Source organism: Euprymna scolopes, chromosome 2, assembly GCF_053919585.1.
Source record: "Euprymna scolopes isolate OS-2025 chromosome 2, ASM5391958v1, whole genome shotgun sequence".
NCBI classification, from domain to species: Eukaryota; Metazoa; Mollusca; class Cephalopoda; order Sepiida; family Sepiolidae; genus Euprymna; species Euprymna scolopes.
The window spans coordinates 66,656,268-66,679,856 of record NC_136483.1 but is presented as its reverse complement, the minus strand read 5'-3'; the positions used below and the strand labels follow the sequence as shown (position 1 = coordinate 66,679,856).

At 33.7% G+C, this 23,589-nt stretch overlaps 1 protein-coding gene across 8 annotated transcripts in view; it reads left to right on the top strand.

The window, feature by feature from the left end:
- Nucleotides 1-23,589, top strand: part of LOC145291908 (calmodulin-binding transcription activator 2-like) — a 2,646,613-nt gene that overhangs the window by 2,173,459 nt on the left and 449,565 nt on the right. For all 8 annotated transcript variants that reach the window (XM_080137802.1, XM_080137770.1, XM_080137753.1 and 5 more), the window contains one exon: nt 18,329-18,464. In XM_080137802.1, the coding sequence (XP_079993928.1) occupies nt 18,329-18,464 (136 nt within the window). The remainder of the gene's footprint in view (nt 1-18,328; nt 18,465-23,589) is intronic.

The following is a 23,589-nucleotide window of genomic DNA, read 5'->3' as shown; positions in this document are numbered from 1 at the left end:
AAATGTTACCTTTTATTCTTCAATCAACACCAGCAGATGAAATAAATGCTTGCCTCAAATACTCTACTTTTTTGTTCCATGTGAAGACATTAAACTTAACTCAAAATATGCATGTCCAGTTGCCGACTGTTCGATCTGCACAAAAACTTTTGCATCACTTGTGGGAAATTAGGTACGAAAAAGTGCCAGCTGATCAGAGTTAAGGGCAAAATTCTTTGACTTTTAACTTCTGTAATTTCTGTAATTTTATTTCATCAAAAGAATAGTTAGTTTAAAAGGTTTTTCCAGATATTCAAATTATAAGAATTCCATTTGACTGAGTGAATGAGCTATTCTTGCAGGTCAATATAAAGATGCCCATGAACTTAACGCTATTATTCAATGTAAAATTCCAAGTGAGGTAGTCAAATACAAATCCATCGACACTGTTGTGAAAGCAGATAAAGTGGTTAATTATCCAACAGTTATATTTGCCAGGGATGCCACCACATGTATTGCAACTGAAATTTGGTGTACTAATTATCATATTGTGAAATATAAACCAATCCAAGCTTTGCAATGGCACATAGCTTGCAGTAAAAAAAATTAACAAACAATATCATAGGAACAACAATCTTAACAGGACCTTTCACAGATGAATATATCTTCATTCCATGCATTCCTATGATTCCACCGGATACATCATTACACTTTAGGAAATTGAACTTTCTAATTTTATTGTCATTTGCAATAACCATAAACAAAGCACAGGGAACAATCTTTACAAATGTGGGCCTTACAGTTACACACTGACTGCTTTTTCACATGGACAATTTATATTACGTATTCAAGAGTCACCAAACCGGAAAATCTCTATATCAGCTAAGAAAATGGAACAACAAAAACTGTGTACCCATGCAAAATGGAAAATTAAACCTATAAGAAACATGCTTTTTCTCATTTTGGAACTTTTTCCATTGCGCCAATTTGACCCACAGCAACGCGTGGCAGGGTACAGCTAGTATATATATAAAAATGTAATTCTTGGTTCGTTCAAAGTTGATACAACCATATTTCTAAATTACCAATTTATTTTAAATTTTCAGACAACCCATCTTTAGAGTCGAGGGATGTTTTTATGTTATTAAAATAAATTTACATCGCCAATTATTAAAATATTAAATAAAATAAATATATTTTCGTAAGCCATTACTGCGAACCTGTTTTGTTGATAGAACTGAACTTCCGGTTCGATTCATTTCACACCCACGAATTGGCGATTTCATTTTCTGTTTACATGATAAAAAAAAACACATAATTCATTTGTTTATCTTCCAAATTTTTTAATTTAAACATTTTTTCTTTATTATATCAGGCAAAAAAAAAAGTTTCACGCTTGCTTTTTGAGTCGAAATCGTTTTTTTTTTGTTTTTTTTATTTTTCGATATAAGAAATATGAACTTTTGTTTATTATCATGTTTGGTAAAAGTACAGTTTTTTTCGAATAAATTTTACGGATTGGTAACTTGCTTAAATAATATTTGGTGCTAATGCAGAGAGTGGTCCGCGCTATTTTTTAAATCGTATTACCAGGTGTAATTAAAGTTTTATTATGTTTTTTTTTATTCAATTGTAAGGTTAAAATACAGATTAGGTACAAAACATCCTCCCCTCCCCATGTTAAGAATGGCTTTTTAAATAATAACGTTATTATTTCAGCATGGATCACTCTCTGCATGAGTACCGTACTGTCACCTAACAATTTAATAAACAAAACATGGTACTTATGCAGAGAAAGTACCGTGCTAAAATAATAACGTTATTTAGAAAGCAATTCTTAACATGGGGAGTGCGTTTTGTAACTATATTATACTTTCACCTAACAATTTAATAAACAAAAGATGGTACTTATACAGAGAAGGTACCGTGCTGAAATAATGCTATTAAGAAAGCCATTTTTAACATGGGAAAGGGAGGGTGTTCTGTAACTATTTTATAGTTTCACCTAACAATTTAATAAACAAAAGATAGCACTACCGTTATTTAGAAAGCTATTCTTAACATGGGGAGGGAGTTTTGCATCTATTCTATACTTTCACCTAACAGTTTAATAAACAAAAATAGATAGTACGTATGCATAGAAAATACCGTGCTGAAATAATGTTATTTAGAAAGACATTCTTAACATGGGATGGTATTTTGTAACTATTCTGTCCTTTCACCTAACAATTTAAAAACAAAACATGGTACTTATGCAGAGAAGCTACCCTGCTGAAATAATGACGTTATTATTTAGAAAGCCATTCTTAACATGGGGATAGGGGTGTTTTGTAACTATTCTGGACTTTCACCTAACAATTTAATAAACAAAAGTTAAACTTAAGCAGACAAGGAACATTACTGAAGCATTAACATTATTTAGAAAGCCATTCTTAACATGGGGAAGGAGGATGTTTTCTAACTATTCTGTACTTTCGGTACTAATGCAGAGAGTGATCCACGCTATTTTTTAAATCGTATTTCCACGTTTAATTAAAGTTTTATGGTATATTTTTTATTCAATTGTAAGGTTAAAGTACAGAATAGGTACAACACCCCCTCCCCATGTTAAGAATGGCTTTTTAAAAAATAACGTTATTATTTCAGCACGGATTACTCTCTGCATGAATACCGATTAATGTTTTGTTCTTTGCTTTTTTTTACCGTATTTTTTGGGTTTTTTTTAAGAAAACCTTTTTTAACAAAAATTGAAAGTGCACGTTTTTTATTTTTTTTTTACAGAAGTTGTTTTTATATAAGAAAATATGAATGCTTTTAAAGAAATTGGGTACTCGTGGACTTATTGATCCGTGCTGAAATAATAACGTTATTATTTAAAAAGCCATTCTTAACATGGGGAGAAGAGGGTGTTTTGTACCTATCCTTACAATTGAATAAAAAAAAACGGTAAATTTTTAGATTAGGTCCACCTCCACAATTTTCTTTTAACTGACGACTTTTGAAGGTTTTCGACTATGCTGAATACGGAAATCGCATTGAAATTTAGCAGAAATAAGTAGTTATTGAGATATTAAAAATTTGTATAATGCATTGTAATCTCTGGCAGCCATCTTTTTACATGCTTGCGCGCATCATAAACAAATTTACGCGCGTAACAAAGATGGCCGCCAAAGAATACAATGGATAAAACAACTATTTATATCTCGAAAACTACTTATTTCTGCAAAATTTCAATGCGATTTCTGTATTCAGCATAGTCGGAAACCTTTAAAAGTCGTCATTTAAAAGAAAATTGTGGAGGTGGACCTAATCTAAAAAAAATACCAAAAAAACATAAAACTTTAATTGAACTTGGAAATACAATTTTAAAAAATAGCGTGGACCAGTAAGTGCATTAGCACCCATTAATAGACTAACGTGACCTTATTGCTAAATAAGGTCCGGCTACAATGTTGAATGCGCCGTTCACATTGTTTTTTTTTCAAGTTAAATTCAAATTTCACAATATCTTTTTATTTTTTTTATAATTTTACAATATCTTTTTTTAATAATAAATTGTTAGTTAAAAAAGCACAGAATAGTTACAAAACACTATCCCCTCTCTATGGTAAGAATGGCTGAAAAAAATATTAGGTACTCATGTAGAGAGTGATCCGTGCTGAAATAATAACGTTATTATTTAAAAAGTCATTCTTAACATGGGGAGGGGAGGGTGTTTTGTATCTATTCTGTACTTTAACCTTACAATTGAATAAAAAAACATATCATAAAACTTTAATTAAACTTGGAAATACGATTTAAAAAATAGTGCGGATCAGTAAGTTCATTAGCACCAGAAATTGTTAGGTGAAATACAGAAAAGTTTCTACCAAGAAAACCATTATTTTTTCTTGCTATTCTTACCAAGGGGGGGGGGATGGTGTTTAGTCACTATTCTGTGCTTTCAACAAACAATTTATTAAAAAAACAAAAGGTAAATTTTCACATTAGGTCCACCTCCACAATTTTTAACATGGGTAGGTTGGGGGTGTTTATTCTGAAAGCCGTTCTTAACATTGGGAAAATGGTGGTATTTATTCCAAAAGCCGTTTTTAAAAGACGAAAGACAGGTAAAAGGTTAAAACATGTGGTTAGGAATGGGTGTTGTTTATTCCGAAAGCCGTTCTTAATATGGGGATGGTGGGTGTGTTTATTCATGGCCATCAGTGAATTATAGTGCATAGTACAGGTCTTTATATCTCGAAAACTAATGGCCTCTGCAAATTTTAAATGAGATTTTCTTATTCAGCATAGTCGAAAATTGCGGAAGTGGACCTAATGTAAAAAAATACCCTCCCCCCAAAAAAGATATTGTGAAATTTAAATTTAAGCGCGGTACTAAAAGTAAAATTAGACAGAAAAATACACCTTTGGGTTTCTACTTCTACAAAGACTTGAAAAAGTTGTCCACAAAAACAAATATATAACGAGTAAATATTTTCAAAGGCAAGATAAGTTACTTTTCTACCTAATTGGATAATTTTTAGTGTTTTTATTGGGTTTGTACTACTTTACATATAGATTCGAAAAAGTTGTCAAAAAATAAATGTATAACAAATATTATCAAAGGCAAGATATGTTACTTTATTACCAAAATTGATAATTTTTTTGTTTTTTAAGTGTAAAATGTTTATTCGGCTCAAAAACACAGCGTTTACTGCTATATTTGAAAATTACAAATGGCGACAGACTGTGTTAAACACATTAGGTTTCGAAAATGAGTTAAAACTAAAAAACTATACAAAATACTGTTAAAAACCACCAAATACATGTCTGCCTATGTCACGGTAACATATATTGAGTGAGTTCCTGGCAGTATGTTGAATAGTTTTTTAGTTTTAACTCATTTTCCCAAACTTAACGTGTTCAACAGTCTGCCGCCATTTTTATTTTTCAAATATACAGATAAACACAACATGTTTTCGAACCGATTAAACATTTTACACTAAATAAAAACACTAAAATCTTATCCAGTTAGGTAGAAAAGTAACTTATCTTGCCTTTGATAACATTTATTTGTTATATTTATTTTTCAACAACTTTTTCGTTTCTGTGTTTAGTGATACAAACCCGTTTTATTTACTATAAAGTTTAGTCGGCTCAAAAAACAGTGTTTATCAGTGTATTTGAAAAATACTAACGGTGACGAACACTGTTAATGATGTTAAGTTTGAGAAAATTATTTAAAACTAAAAAGTTATACAAAATACTATCAGAAACCCACCGAATATGTCAGCCTATGTCACAATAAAATATAATCAGTAGGTGTCTGACACTGTTTTGTATAGTTTTTAACTGATTTTCCCAAACTTAACGTATTCAACAGAGTCCGCGACCATTCGTCTTTTTCAAATACATAGATAAACACTGAGTTTTTTGAGCCGATTAAACATTTTACATTAAATAAAAACACTAAAAAATTATCCAGTTAGATAGAAACGTAATTTACCTTACCTTTGCTTTCATTTATTCGTTTTTGGACAACTTTTTCGAATCTGTGTATAGTAACACCCCCCCCTTACCCAAATATTAATTAACAACTCACATTTTTTAATACAATAAAAAAGAAAACTATTTAGCGTTTCAACATTTTAGCAACTTTCGGCTTAATCCACTGAATGTTGGTCGAGCCCAAGCCATGATTGATGGTAACTCCCGAGGATCCGGATCCAATTCTGCAAGAGTACCATTTTTTTTTTTCATTTTCGCCTTTTTTTTTTTTCTTTTTGGAGTGGAGTGGAGTACTAAGAATATAAGAAACATGCATTTTCTCTTTTTATTAGAATTTTCCATTACACGAAATTAAGCCACAGCAACGCGTGGCAGGGTACAGCTAGTATATATATATATATATATATATGGCCCGAGCATACAAATTGAGAAAGCATCCAATGATGTTTATCCCGTTCTTATGATATTTCTCAGTCTTAGAAGATCTGCTTTGGTTTTTGAGGCATGAAATCAAGGTTGTTCCCAGATATCACCAGACTTTATTGTGTGACTGTATAGTTATTAGCCTGGGAGTTTCACTGAGTTACAATCCAGCAAAAAAAAGGGAACGGCCTGAAGCATTTACACAACATTGGGTTAAAAAATTCGTCTTGTCAATGAAAGCAATCCAACCAAAGATGATGAGTAGGTTATTTTTTTGTTGTCAGGTGTTTTGTTTGTATTTACATACAATTTTTGTGTCCCGCTTGCATAATCTTTGAAAGTTTTAAGATATTGCAAAGAGAGAGGTAGAGAAATAAATCAAGATGTATAGATAGATAAAGAAATAGATAGATAGATAGATAGATAGATAGATAGATAGATGACTAGAGAGAGAGACATATATATTACATTAGAGACATATATATATATATATATATATATATATATATATATAGAGAGAGAGAGAGAGAGAGAGAGAGAGAAAGAGAGAGAGAGAGGGAGGTGGTGAGAAAGAGAGAGGGTGAAGAGAGAGAAGGGGAGAGAGAAATAGAGATGGACAGAGAAAAAGAAATAGAGATAGGGAGAGAGAGAGGGAGAGAGAGAATAAACCATTAGGAAAGAACATCATTATTATGACAACCTTTTGCTGCATCAATAATTACCATGGTAGCCAATGATTCGCGTAATGTTTTCTTTTCCTCAACACTGGCTTTGTTTCTTTAATCATATATATTGCCGTCACATGGAGCACTTGTCTTCTTCATCTTTTACATTGTTTTTTTTTTTATAAATATTTGTCTTTTGTGTGTAAGTAAAACTTTAAAATCCTGAGTCAGTTGTATGCGCTAGCGGCAGTAGCTGTTAAGATTGATAATAGAATTTCTGATTAACTCTTTCTGGCATAACGAGTTTTTACAAGAAAAATAAAGACAATATTATGCATTGTATTTGAGACAAAGAAAAATATGTTAGGGCTTATTAATAATTAGATCAGAATACTGCATCTCAATGTAGTGAGTGCGTGCATACACACACACACACACACACACACACACATATACATATATATATATATATATATATATATATATATATATATATATATATATATATACACTAGCAAAAGTACCCGTCGTTGACTGGGTTCAAAAACAGCCTACAGAAAATGGACTCTGATTTATGAAAGTATGATACGTTATGAAAAGGAAGGGTTGTAAAGAGATAGCTTCGAATTTTGGGGTATCAAAACCAAAGCAAAATATGATGAAAGTAAAAATAAAATAGATAAACTCCATAATTTATTATACCATACCTGTTCACACTGAAACACTTATCACAATATTCTGTGGATCTATATTAAGAAACCTTGTTAAACTTTGTGACATATTTCGATTCTATGAAGGCCAGGTGCGAACGAACACCCCATAATTTTATTATACCACATTTCTTCAAACTGAAACATTATCAAAGTATACTTATGCAGATAGATATGAAAAGTCTTTATTAAAGTTTGTGCCTATTTCCATTCCATGGAGACCAGGCGCGAACGCAGACCCCACAATTTTAATGAACCCCCGTTTTGCTAGATCAAACATACCCATTCCTGTGTCTCGATACATCTTCTATCATTATATGTAATCAGTTTTTTTAAAATCGTCAACCATATAGGAGCCTATTCGTGACCAGACATACACACACACAACACACACACACACATTCAGCTTTATATTATATTATATATATATATATATATATATATATATATATATATATATATATATATATATATATATATATATATATATATATATATATATATCTGTGTGTGCATATACATATGTATATATATAATGTATATGTATTATATATGTGTATGTTAATATATGTGTGTGTATTCATATATATGTGTATGTATATATATATATATATGTGTGTGTGTATACAGGTATATATGTATTTATATATATAGAGAGAGAGAGACAGAGAGGGAAAGAGAGCAAGAGAGATTGTTTTTACTAGAGACGTCACCATTTATCAAGACTCGGAGGCCACTGTAGGGTAAGGGTTAAATGTTAGGTAGGTGGTGAGAACAAAGTTATAGTGGAACTTGGGGAGGGCCAGGTTATGTAAGAGGATGGCTCAACAGGAATTTATTCACATTGGATTTGAAGACGTGTGTTATAGTCAGCAGGGAAGTAGACTAACGGTATTTTGTTCCCCAGACGGACAGTTCTAGGAAAGAAACTCTGCTCATCGATTTTTCCTTTAGTTTTAGGCATAGATAGATAATGTGGGAAGTTGTTGGCAGTAGTTGCAGTTAAATGTATATTTGTTACGGACATTTTACAGGTAGGAACCATAGATTGGAGCTCAATCGAGCACATACCATAAAAGTAATGCTAGAGCAAAGACAGACTTGCAGCGTCTCCTTTATGAGAAAGAAGAAGAAGTAGGAAGGCGAAAAGGTCATTGCCCACTAAATTTCGAAGACTGTTTTGCACCCTTCAAGGCAGGAAAGGGTAATAGAGAGAAATAGAGAGAGAGAGAGAGATAGAGAGATAGAGAGAGAGAGATCCAATCCAATGTCAAAGAAGGAGTGAAAAAATTAGTATTACATGATTAATGTTACTCTTCTTGATTAATTTCTGCTGCTGCATACCAAGTCGTTAAAGAGTTGTTGCTATACGAAAGGCGTTCCAAAAGTAATGACTCTTATTTCTTTATTCCATTCAAATGGATCAGAGGGGTTGCAAATTGCATTGTTGTGACAGAACTCATGCATTCATTACGTGACAGTCTCATCTTTCTGTTGCAGATACTGACGGTGTGAGACTCTAAGAAAGCAAACTCTGTCATGGATGTGCATCAGAAGCAGAGATGCGTCATTCAATTTTTGGCAAAAGTGCCTTGAGGATCATGGTTACTATGTAGGAAGATAAATTCTGGAACACAAAAGGTCGCACATTTAATAGTAACACTCATGTCTTTGTAGATCTTCAATTTCTTTTAGTTAAAAATCCCTTTTTGAATGACCCTCATATAACATCACAATAACAACAAATAACATCATAAAAACAACATATAACATCACAATAACAACATTTAACATCCAAATAACAACATATAAAAGCATATAACATCACAATAACAACATATAACATCACAATACCAACATATAACATCACAATACCAACATAGGACATGACAATAACAACATATGACATTATAAAAACAACATTTGACATCAAAATAACAACATATAACAGCAAACTAACAACATATAACACCATATAACAACATATAACATCACAATAACAACATATAACATCACAATAACAACGATTGACAACACAATAACGACATATGACATCACAATATCAGCATATAACATCAAAATAACAACAGGTGACATCAGAATAACAACATATGACATCACAACAACATATGACATCACAATACCAACACATAACAGCCTACTAACAACATATAACACCATATAAAAACATATAACATCACAATAACAACATATGGCATCACAATAACACCATGTCACATCACAATAACAACATATAACATCACAATATCAACATATAACATCACAATAACAGACTTTGACATAACAATAACAACATTTAATATCACAATAACAGCATATGACATCACAGTGACAACATATGACATCACAATAACAACATATGACATCACAATAACAACGTATGACATCATAATACCAACATATACCATCACAATAACAACACATGACATCACAATAACAGCATATACCATCACAATAACAACATATACAATCACAATAACAACATATAACATCACAATAACAACATATGAAATCACAATGACTACAGATGACATCACAATAACAACATGTAAAATCACAATAACAGCATATGACATCACAGTGACAACATATGACATCACAATAACAACATTTTACATCACAATAACAACATTTTACATCACAATAACAACATATAACATCACAATTACAACATATAACATCAAAATAACAACATATGATATCACAAGAACAACATATTACATCAGAATAACAACATATGACATCATTATAACAATATATGACATCACTATAACAATATATAACATCACAATACCAACATATGACATCACAATAATAATATATAGCATCACAAATACAACATATGACATCATAATAACAACATATAAAAATTATAAAAACAACATTTGACATCAAAATAACAACATATAACACCATATAACAACATATAACATCACAATAACAACATATAACATCACAATAACAACGATTGACAACACAATAACGACATATGACATCACAATATCAGCATATAACATCAAAATAACAACATTTGACATCAGAATAACAACATATGACATCACAACAACATATGACATCACAATACCAGCACATAACAGCCTACTAACAACATATAACACCATATAAAAACATATAACATCACAATAACAACATAGGACATCACAATAACTACATATGACATCACTATAACAATATATAACATCACAATAACAACATATAACATCACAATAACAACATATGGCATCACAATAACACCATGTGACATCATAATAACAACATATGACATCACAATAACAACATATAACATCACAATAACAACATATAACATCACAATAACACCATGTGACATCACAATAACAACATATAACATCACAATATCAACATATAACATCACAATAACAGACTTTGACATTACAATAACAACATTTAATATCACAATAACAGCGTATGACATCACAGTGACAACATATGACATCACAATAACAACATATGACATCAAAATAACAACATATGACATCATAATACCAACATATACCATCACAATTACAACATATGACATCACAATAACAACACATAACATCACAATAACAACATATACCATCACAATAACAACATATAACATCGCAATAACAACATATGAAATCACAATGACAACAGATGACATCACAATAACAACATGTAAAATCACAATAACAGCATGAGATCACAATAACAATATATGACATCACAATAACAACATTTTACATCACAATAACAACATATAACATCACAATAACAACATATAACATCACAATTACAACATATAACATCAAAATAACAACATATGATATCACAAGAACAACATATTACATCAGAATAACAACATATGACATCATTATAACAATATATGACATCACTATAACAATATATAACATCACAATACCAACATATGACATCACAATAATAATATATAGCATCACAAATACAACATATGACATCATAATAACAACATATAACATCACAATAACAACATGTAACAAGTTGAGCTAAAGAAGTTTTATATACAAAAAAAATCTTTTTTTCTCTGTAGATGGACATTTTACCATCCGAAACTTATAAGAAAAAGTCAAGTTAAAAAATAATTGAATGATTTTTAATAAAGCATTTGCGTTTGAACGAACTTCAAAGACAATTTGTCTGTTTATTAAAAATCTTCAATTTACTTTAAAATGTTTCTCAGGGCTTTTTTGCCAATCTCCTTATATTAGTAAATATGGGAACCGTTTAAAATTTCTTTAATATTTGTGAAATTTTATTGTAATATCATAGCAGATCCTTTCTCTCTTCCTCCATTATTCTCCCTCTCTCACTTTATCGTCTCCTTTCACTTCTCTTTCTCTTTCATTCCATTCTCCCTATCCTTTCTTTGACAAGTCTGAAAGGTTCTGATAAATATTTGAAAATTTTAAATATTTATAAATTCTTTTTTGAAATTTCGAAATGTTTATGAAATTTTTTTGTGATATAACAAACCCCTTATCTCTTTCTCTTCCTCCCTCTCGTTCAATTTTTCCTTTTTCCATCTTTTTCTCTGTCTTCCTTTCTCCAATTATTTGATCATTCCTCTCATCAGTTCTGTTATCATTTGCCCTTTATTTACGTTATATGCACTTCCTCCCACTATAGTTTTTTTTACTCTTTTTTTTTACTCCAAACAAAGCATATTGCCACTTGGACGTAACGAACTACTATTTGGGATAATGTCTAACAGGGAATTGTGGGGAGTTGAGAAGTGTGGAAAACTTGTGGTATATTATATATATCCCCCAGTCGTTAGGAAAAATAGGAAAAATGAATTGTTTTGAGGAAGAGACGAACAACGTGTTAAATTGAATTAAACGAACTAGAATTTATTTCTTAAAAAAACAAACGAAAGAAAAGAATACAGCACGTGTTTAGTTTGGCGTGCGTCTCTCGCTGTTAACTGGTGAGAAGGAAAGTCTATTGCTGTAGAAAGAGAAAGAGAGAAAGTCAACCCAGTTTGGCGTGCGTCTCTCGCTGTTAGCTGGTGAGAGGGAAAGTCTATTGTTGTAGAGAGAGAGAGAAAGAGAGAGAGAGAGAGAGAGAGAGAGAGAGAGAGTCAATCCAGTTCATGGAGATAGAAAGCGTGTAAGGTGTACGTACTGTCTGTTGGCTCTTGCCCCATGCATAGTAGTAGGTGACGTGAGGTGCACAGGCCCGCGCGCCCCAAAAGGAGCCGGTTGGTCTGTCGACCTCTCAGGTCGGAAGCCAAATTGAAAAGGGAGAGAAACAGGTCAGCTTTCTTGCTTTTATAGGTGTTTCCGGTGGTCTTTTGCGCATGTCTGGATTTCCTTTAAAGGGGAAGTGACATTGCCCATGTGTACATACGTGTGCGCACGTTAGCGTGTGTGTTTGTATGCACATGAATGTGAGTGTATGTACGTGAACGTGTGTGTACGTGCGCGCGTATGTTTGTGTGCGTGTATGTGTATGACAAGAAAAATGGCTTGAGATGTGAACGCATGTTTTTGTGCGAGACTAGAAAAGGCTCGCACAATACTCCCCTTCCCAAGAAAAAAAAATATGCGTTGTATATATATATATATATATATATATATATATATATATATATATATATATATATATATATATATATAAGTAATGTTTTGGGCAATTTGACTTTTCGTCCTGTTTTTTTTTTTTTTGCTGTTGGTGTGGTTGTTTAAAAAAACGTCAAAAACGGAGTGTGTTCGTAAAAAAGTATTTACTTATGCGTGGAAAAGGAGTTTACTCTTTTTTTAGGCTTATATTTGTTTTTGTTTTTTTTGTGTGTGTGCTGACATGTGCAACGAGTTGCTTGGACAGTGAAGTGAATTGTTCATTTGGAAGGTAAAATTTTTTGTTCGTGTTGACGTCGTGTGTCAAGTTGATGGTGTTTTCACAAGTGGGTCTGCCGTAGTGTGTGTACATTGTTTGTACGAGCGCTAGTTGCACATTCGTTCGTGTTGAACGGTGAATGTGGTTGCCAGCTGTCAACGAAATTTCCAGTTGTGAGTTTATCAGTATGCGTGGTGCATCTCAACTCGTATTGTTGATTCAACTTCTTCCTATGTGTTAATAGGGATGTCCTGTAATTGTTACTTTGTTGTTGCCTCTGCTGTGCGGAGAGAATGTGTATAGGCCTATGTGATTTTGCTCATCGTGTTTGTTGCAGGGTAGTGTCAGGAAACCGTGCAAAATGTTTGTTGAGCTCGAATTTTTCTTTATATTCGGTATGAAGTCGACAGCTCCGTGTTTATTTTTCTGCCAAGTCTGACGAGAGGTTTCGTCATTGTTGTTTGTAGTAGTTATTTCTGTCGGTAGTAGTTCACTTGTTTTTCTTTGTTGAAATGTTCGTTTTTTTTTTATCAAATAAAACGCGCAATTAATTCCAAAACGGTAGAGTTACCATGCGTGTTCGTTTCACGTCGGTCGCCGGTTTGTTGTGGACTTGTGGTATAGAAGGAAATGCGTGTTCGTCTCACGTTCGGGTGTCACCAATTTGTTGTGCGACTGGTGGTATAGAAGGAAATGCGTGTTCTTTTTTTTTTCTTAAACGGAAGTGACTTTGATAAAATTGTGTTTGGCGTATTCAAGAAGCCAACTTTATACCCGGTGTATAATTTGGATTTTTTTAAAATAATAAACGCGGTTTTTCACATATATGTTTATGCTTATTCGCTAGGTAAATGTAAAGTTTGCAGGTTGAAACAAGTAACGTAGAAAGCAATACAAATGACGACTCAACAAACGAAGGTAGATCAAATAAGAAGTGTATTAGGAAAAGGTATATTTACAGGATATTTACATAATGGTGTCAAATAAGAGAGTCTTTGCTGGAGAAACATATCTGCTCTCGGCGGCCTTCGGTGGCTTCTGGTGAACACACACCCAGACTAACTGAGTCTTCCTATTTATGTGTAATTACTATCCACATATGCAAATGAATGTGTGCCACCATCACACCCTCCTCCCAAGATTTGAAGTCGCACAGATTTCAATATCTTTTTCTCTTGGGATTTAACATTAATGGTTCATTAAACTTTCTTTTTTCTACCTGATCTTCGAGGCTCGGGTGTATATTGAAGCGGTTCCAAATTAAAGGATTGGCATATGATGTCCATGGTTTCCTCCTCTTTGACTGCTGTTGTATAATCATCATCTTGAATGTGGCGTTTTTTTTTATTTGGTTCAGGTGCCTTTTATGTATATTTTGTGGACCTTTAATCATGTATGTACAATCACCAATGCGTTTATCCACTACTCCACATTCCCAGTAAGAAGTGTTATTCCTGTAGCACTTGAAATATACTCGATATCCCGAGTTATATTTCTTTCTTATCATGTGTGTAGTGTTTCGGACAATTGCCTGTCTTGGCAATAGTTTATCAAACGCTGATTTCACCTTTCTGGTAAACATTAAATCAGCTGATGATACGTTTGACGGGGTATTAGGGTGCGGTGTTATCCTATATATTTGCAAAAATTGTTGCAAAGCTTTTTCCGTTGGTATCCCAATGGATTTTTTTCAACGCTCGTTTTAACGTGTCCACGAACCTCTCCGCGAGGCCGTTCGATGATACGGCGGAGTAGTGATATGCTTTACTTGGAACGTGTCACAAAATTCCTTAAAGTCTGTGGATGTGAATTGAGTTCCATTGTCAGTGACCAGTGTGTCTGGTACACCAAATCGTGCAAATAACTCGTGTAGGAATCCTATTGAGTTGTTCGTTGTTGGATTCCTGCAACGCATTACCTCAGGCCATTTTGTATAACTATCTACTACAGTTAAGTAGTAATTTTCTCCTACTGGACCAGCGAAGTTCATGTGGATTCTCGACCATGGGTGGTCGGTTTTCGGCCAAGGTTTGTGTTCTATAGGTGGGGATTTTGCCGCTAACCGGCATCCTTCACATCTATTATTGTAGTTATGTCGACGTCCATGTTACGCCAGTATACGTAGCTTCTCATTAGAGACTTCATCCGATTTATCCCCGGATATCCTGTGTGGAAGTCTCTCAAAATCCTCTTCTGCAACGTTTTAGTCATTACTACTCTCTTGCTATATAATAACTCATATGGAAAAAATTTCCTGAACCTTTTTGTCATTTATAATTTTTTCTTATATATCATTTATATATTCATCTTTATCGGCTTCTCTTTTAATGTCCAACAATGTTACCGGTAGTTCTTTAATGACGTTTACTACCATATTTTTCACTTCGACGTTTGTTCGAATTGCTGCAATCACTGATTCTTCCAAATTATGTTTCTGTGGTATCAGTCTTGAAAGTCCATCCGCATCGCAAATCTTTTTCGATGCTAGATGTTGTAGCTGGAAATCGTAATTCAGTAGGATCGCACCCCAGCGCAGCAATCTATTTGCAGTGTATACAGGCAATCCTTTTTTTGATCCGTAGATTGTGACTAATGGTTCATGGTCGGTTTCAAGTATGAATTGTCTACCATATAAATATCGGTGGAATTTAGTCACTGCAAAGATTATACTCAACGCTTCTTTTTCTATCTGTGAATACGCCTTCCCTGCTGGAAGCAGCGTTCTTGAAGCGTAAGCTATCGGCTTTCTAGATCCATTAGGCATGATATGTTGAATGCATGCTCCTATGCCGTAAGAACTAGCGTCACAAGCGACGACTATATTTAATTTTGTGTCATAGTGAGTTAGAAATAATGTTAGTGCGTTCTTTATTTTGTCAAAAGCGGTTTGACATTCTTGCGTCCACTTCCAAAGTGTGTCCTTTTTTAGCAGCTCATTTAAGGGAGCTCGCAAATTATGCATCCCTTCAATAAAAGATTGGTAATAATTTGCGAGTCCTAAGAAACTCTGCAAGGTTGTTACGTTTTTAGGTGCTGGCATGTTTTTTATTGCCGCAGATCTTTCTGGGTCTGGACGTCGCCCATGTTTATTTATTATATGTCCAAGATACTTAATTTCGCTCATACAAAAGTCGTATTTATTTTCTTTTACTTTAAACCCGAATTCTTGTATTCGAGTGAATACTTGTTTTAAATGCTCCTTATGTTCTTCTAGGGATTTGCTCCTGATAACAATGTCGTCCAGATATGCATATGCGCACTACATACCACTTAGCATGGTGTCCATCGCTTGTAGAAAAATGGCAGGCGCTACTTTGATGCCAAAGGGCAACCGGTTGTATTTGTACAATCCCTGATGCATGTTGATGCATAGTATTTTGAGCAATTCTCCTCGACCGGTATTTGTGAATACGCGTCGCTCAAGTCTATCTTGGAGAAGATATTACCACCATTCAACTTTGTGAATATTTCCTCTGGGCTTGGTAGAGGGTAATAGTAATCTTGTAATATGGAGTTTAGACCTGTCGAAAAGTCTGCACACACTCTGATTTCATCATTCTTTTTCTTTACATATACGGTGGGGCATCCCAGTCGCTATATTCTATTTTTGATAGTATTCCTGTCTGTTACAATCTGTCTAATTCTTTATTAATCTTTTCCAACCCAGCGAACGGAACGTTTCGCTTTTTTCTAAAAATTGGGCTGGTGTTTTCTTTAAGTTCAAACGAGGCCTTAAATTTATTGCAACGACCTAATTTAGTCATAAATACATCAGGGAATAATTTTTTTAAGTCCTCTTTTATATTTTCTGTTGTTGGAGTAGTACATTCTATTTTTTTTTTTTTACAGAATGTATTAATTGGCTTATCCCAGAGTCCAAATTTCTCAATTAAATCTATTCCAAACAGGTTTTCGCTATTTTTCAATACGAACATTTTTAATTTCTTCGTAATCCCTTTCAATTTTATCGGAAGGATAACTTCTCCTTCAAATTTTATCTCATCCTCGTTGCCACTGTTAAGTTTGCAGGTTGAAACAAGTAACGGATATTTACATAATGGTGTCAAATAAGAGAGTCTTTGCTGGAGAAACATATCTGCTCTCGGCGGCCTTCGGTGGCTTCTGGTGAACACACACGCAGACTAACTGAGTCTTCCTATTTATGTGTAATTACTATCCACATATGCAAATGAATGTGTGCAACCACAACAGTAAATGTCTGAACATTCTTGTAAAAATAAACTTTATTCAATTTTATTCTTTAGAAAAAATAATTTATGAGTACGCCAAACAGAGATTTATCAAAAAAAATTAGTTTTGTTTTAAAATCGAAATCATTGACTTCAACTCCGTTGTTGGATATTAAAAATAATAAACGCAGTTTTTAATATATAATTTCATGTTTATTCGCGAGATAAAAGTGTACAAATAAGTTGTTGTTTTTTATGTAGAAAGTTGTTTTATGACGGAATGAAATTTGGCCCATGGCGTACTTTTTGGTGAGCTGGCGTCCTGGCGTCCCAGAAAAGACTCCCCGGCTAGATGAAGGACCGGACAAAAGTCTACCGGACAAACCCCAAGTGGACAAAAGCTGAGAGCATAAAATGAATAGTTAAAAAATTAAAAAATACTTTTTATCTTCTACTTTTGATTTAATTATCAATAATGTTTGATCGTATTTTTCTTGACAAAAATATTTTCTTGGGCTTTTAAAATATTTTTTCGAACATTGTAAATAAACTGGGTCCTTCTAAAGTGTACCTAACGAATTTACGGAAAGTTTCAATTTTTCTTTTGTTTATTTTAGGAAAATAAAATATATTAGCATCGTATTTTTGTGTTATTATGATCTATAGTTTTTAGTCTTGCTAATTGTTAGTAAGTATTTATCAGTAGTATCAGCAATGGAAACTTACGTTTTCAAAAAATGCAAAGAATCGTTTTTAGAATCAGAAATTAGACTTATTTTTTTCCGATTCTGATACCGATTCTGATACCCCCAAAATTTCTGATTTTTCCAATTCCTGATTCTGATTTCGATTCATCATCCCCACATTAATATATATATATATATATATATATATATATATATATATATATATATATATATATGAAATTATGTGATGTCTGGATTTTTACATGCATACATTGTTTTATTTGCAGGCCTCCCAGTGGGTCCATGTTGCTGTACAGCCGCAACAAAGTGCGTTATCGCAAAGATGGCTACTGCTGGAAGAAGCGAAAAGATGGCAAAACAATTCGAGAGGATCATATGAAATTGAAAGTTCAGGGACTTGAGGTCAGTTGAGATGACGATTCCAATTTTGCTTTTTATATCATTTATTTCAGGAAGGGGCTAATATGTTAATATAATCAGTTAAATAAGTTCAAGGGACTTATGTCATGACTAACCAGCAGAGCGTTATCACTGTCAACTAACAGAAATATCGGTGCCCGGAAAACTCGTACCCGGAAAAATCCCCCATTTTTGCTAAGTAGGAAAACTGGTCCCTTATTGAATAAATATCGATTGAAAACACATTTTATTACCGTTCTTGAAGGAGATATTGTTTTTAAAAGAGACTATGCAGCCCCATAATATTTAAAAAAATTATTTTTAACTCTTGCTTAAAAAAAAATAAGCTTGATCACGGAGTCAAGATACGAAAAACGCAACCAAATATTTATTTTAAAAAATACTCTAGTTTTAACACTTTCTGTGTCATTACGAAACAAAAATAAAGAAAGAAAACGCGTATTATCAAAGAAAGCAATTATTTTATTTAGAAGAATTAATTCAGTTTAAATAATTCTGGTGTTATTACAAAACAACACAAAAGAAAACACGGTCTTATGTAATTTTGGTACTGCGCTGAAATAATAACGTTATTATTTCGAAAGCCAGGAGGGGAGGGTATCGCTTAAAAGTCATTTCGAGGGGCACTTGTGCAGTACTTAAAAATATACAAATTTATTTTCTTTTAGAGGTGGGGGAGGCTCGTTTTAAAACTATATATACCTCAGTATTTTCTTTCATTTTCGGACATTTTTTTGTTAAAAATTATTTACTAAGTAATGTCGAGTATGACATTACTTTTTATTTCTTTTTAACTAAATAAACTCTTTAAAATAAGTTTAAACACCAAAAACTTACAAATCTAGGTAGAAAACGAAAACTTAGAAAAGTCAATTTAGTTTTATTAAAACAATAAACATGTAAAAATATTTTTAAAAATATTATGGGATGTGCATTATTACCTAAAAATATACAAATTTATTTTCTTTTGGAGGAGGGGGGCTCGTTTTAAAACTATATCTACCTTAATATTTTCTTTAATTTTCTATTTTTGAGGAATTATCCTCCTAAAACGTTATCCTCTTATGTCGGACATTTTTGTTCATAAATAACACTCGACGTTACATCTTTTTTTTTTAACTAAATAAACTCTTTAAAATAAATTGAAAGACCAAAAACTTTCAAAGCTAGGTAGAAAACGAAAACTTAGAAAAAATTTTTTTTTTTTTAAACAGAAAGTAAAAATATTTTTAAAACATATTATGGGATGTGTATTCTCTTTTAAAGACAATATTTTCTTCAAGAACGGTCATAAAATGTGTTTTCAATCGATATTTATTCAATAAGGGACCATTTTTCCTACCTAGCAAAAGGGGACGAGTTTTCCGGAGACGAGTTTTCTGGGGACGTGTTTTCCGGGGACGAGTTTTCCTTAATTCGAAATATCTATAAGGAACGTGTACACTGTGTGATGTATAGGAGTTGACAAAGGCTTCCTTTCTAGGGCAATTGCTCTTGACATATCAAAGGCCTTTGACAAGGTATGGCATAAGGGTCTACTTCACAAGATTTCCAGCTACGGTATAACGGGAAATGTTTTCTCAATCATTAAATCATTTCTCTCCGATAGGCTCATAAGAGTAGTGGTCGATGGACAAAAATCGGAGGCCTGCAATATAAATGCTGGAGTCCCCCAGGGGTCAATCCTGGGCCCAACTCTCTTCCTGATCTACATCAATGACCTCTCTAAACACATACTTAAATCATTCGTTGACATCTATGCTGATGACACAACCATCTACGGCAACACATCAAAGGCTGTAAATGACAAAGTTCTCTCTGATTCTCTCTCCTCTGATCTCGAGCGCGTGGTTCAGTGGGGGAAGATGTGGCTGGTTACCTTTAATGCATCCAAAACCAAACTCCTATCCTTACATCATCAACGCTCTGATCCCCGGCTGGCATCAATTGTGATGGATGGCTCTCGTCTGGGTGAGGTTCCGTGTTTTGACAAGCTTCTGGGTTTGACCTTTACTCCTGATCTGAAATGGAACACGTACATCAAGTCTGTTGCCAAGGTCGCTGGAAAGATGGTGGGATCCTTCTACCGCTCGAGAAGATATCTCACTACTGATGCAATTCTCTATCTATATAAAAGCCAAGTACGTCCAAGGATGGAATACTGTTGCCATATCTGGGCAGGAGCTGCTAAAAACAGCCTATCCTGCCTTGACAGAGTACAAAATAGACTTCATGGCTTAGTGGGGGATGCCCTTTTCTCTACCCTGCAACCTCTCTCCCACAGAAGAGACGTTGCGAGCCTTTCCTTGTTTTATCGTTATTTCCATGGCAGATGCTCGTCTGAACTCCAATCTCTGGTCCCCCCTCGCCAATCTTTCACGAAAAACACCCGTCTAGCTGAATCCACTGTGAAAAATTTCCCCCACTCTATATCTGTGCCTAAATCAAAACGCGGATTCCATGAACAAAGCTTCTTTCTTAGAACTGCACGCCTGTGGAACTCTGTTCCGTCTGCCTGCTTCCCTCCGGACTACAACTTGGATGTCTTCAAGTCCAATGTTAACAAATTCCTAATGAACCGCCCCCTTAAGTAAACACTTCAGCAAATCTCCTCACTAACTAAATGTACTTGCAATAACCCTTATCCCTGAGTGGCTTCTGGGCTTGATAAGTGGTGATCACTGTGTAAAAAAAAAAAAAAAAAAAAAAAAAAGAAACCTGGCCAGTGAGAGTTGAGGACATGTTCTGCTTGGAGAGAAATGATATGAGTATGATATAGTGTATGCGTGATGCGAGTTTTATAGATAATTTCAGAGGAAAATTAGATCTGGACAGTATAAGAAGACATTTGCAGAAAAGGAGATTTCGTTGTTATGGTTATGCTGGAAGAATGGATGAAAGTTCTTGACTCAGTAGAGATAGATGAGTTTAGATAACACGGCTAGTTGTCAAAAGAAGGCCAGAGAAAACATGGATTGGAGAGAAAGGAGGATAAATAAAAACCAGGCCAGAGATAGATTAATTTGGAAATCAATTTCTAAAAGCTGGCCAATGCATGCCAGCGTGTAAAACAAACATTAAACTAATGATGAGACGGCGACAACGACGACGACGACGACGACGATGATGATGATGACGACGATGATGATGACGACGATGATGATGATGACGACGACGATTTTATCTTCATGTCCACATCCCAACGATTTCCCATTTGACTTTAAGCTTGAAGATAATTAAATTCTCTTTTTCAACTAATTAAACAGATATTATCTTTAAAAAGCGTTGTTTTGTGGGGTTTTTTTTCGTTTTATGTTTTAAATCTTTATCAGTGATCAATTTCTTTTACTTTTTTAGATGCTATCTTCATAAAAAAAAAAACAACGTCATAACATTATTAAAGATGTGTCCAGTTAGAAAGTTGGGCATCAAATATTTTTTTTTTTTTAACTGTAAGAAAAATATCAAATTTAGCTTGATAATAAAAAACATTAACATAATGCTGTAAGATTGGATATTCAAGTTCAATATTTTAGCTATACACCTGCAGAAAGTACATAAGTATTTTCAACCCGTTTAGCAATTTGTGTTATTTTTATGTTGTATCAATAACTACGGTGTGCACCCCAGAAATAAAGGTAGAACCGTTTGTTAAAATATAGCATTTAGATTATTTACTGTTTATCAGGGACAAACATTAAAAGGCATATAATACATAAAGGTACACAATGGAAATAGTCAGAAGAAACGAGTTTTTACATCATCAACGTTCTGATCCCCATCTGGTATCAATTGAAATGAATGGCTCTCATCTTGAGGAGGCTCCATGTTTTGACAAGCTCCTAGGCTTGACCGTTACTCCTGATCTGAAATTAAACACATACATCAAATCTGTTGCTAAGGTCGCTGGGAAAATGGTGGGATCCTTCTATCGATCCAGTAGATATCTCACTGCTGATGCAATTCTCTACCTATATGAGAGCTAGGTACGTCTAAGGATGGAATACTGTTGCCAAATGTGGTAAGGAGCTGCTAGAAATACTTTATCCTGCCTTGACAGAATTCAAAATAGACTTCGTAGCCTAGTGGGGCATGCCCTTTTCTCTTCCCTGCAACCTCTTTCTCACAGAAGAGACGTTGCGAGCCTGTCTCTACTTTATCGTTATTTTCATGGCAAGTGCTCGTCTGAACTCCAATCTATGGTCTTCTCTCGCCAAACTTTCACAAGAAACACTCATCTAGCTGAAAACGCTATCAATAATTTCCCCCACTCTTTATCTGTGCCTAAACGTAATCGTAAATTCCATGAACAAAGTTTCTTTCTTAGAACTGCACACCTGTGGAACTCTCTTACTTTTGCCTGCTTTCTAGCTGACTATGATATGGTCGTCTTCAAGTCCAACATAAACAAGTTCTTGATGAACCTTCTCCTTAAGTAATCCAATTTACCAAATTTCCACTACTAACAATTATTACGGCATTGTCCCATTGATCACTGTACGCTTATTAACCCTTATCCTCGAGTAGCCTCCGGGCCTTGATAAGTGGTGATTCCTTTGCAAAACAAAAAATTACAATTGTTACAGGACAATAGAGAAAATGCATGCGTTGTTAAAAAGGCAAAATACAAGTGTGTGAATACACGGAAATGCAGAATTATTTACAGGGCCTCAACGGTAGAGAAATATTACTTGGAGATGAATATACGAAAAAAGCCGTCTGGTTCCTCAAGAATGTTTGACTCCAATAGAAATATAACATTACAGTCAAAGTTTTAGGGTTTAAAGAGCATGCGAAATAATAGAGCTGTTTTGAACAATCTTTTCAAAGGTCTCCCTAATAAGAAACAAAAGGTTGTTTCTGAATTTCTCATCATGAGGAAACAAGAATACAAAATATCATGTCAGTAGCGCCCTCTTGTATTAAAACCAAATATGTCCAAGTTAGATAACTTTGGCCCAACAATAGTATTAACAAAGCCATAACACTAATAAGGATGGATTCAGTTTTCTAACAAACTGGTTAAGAAACCAGACAACTTTGTATATTTATTTCCAAGTTTCGTGGAATGAAAATTCATTTTCAAAAAATATATGATGAAAATATC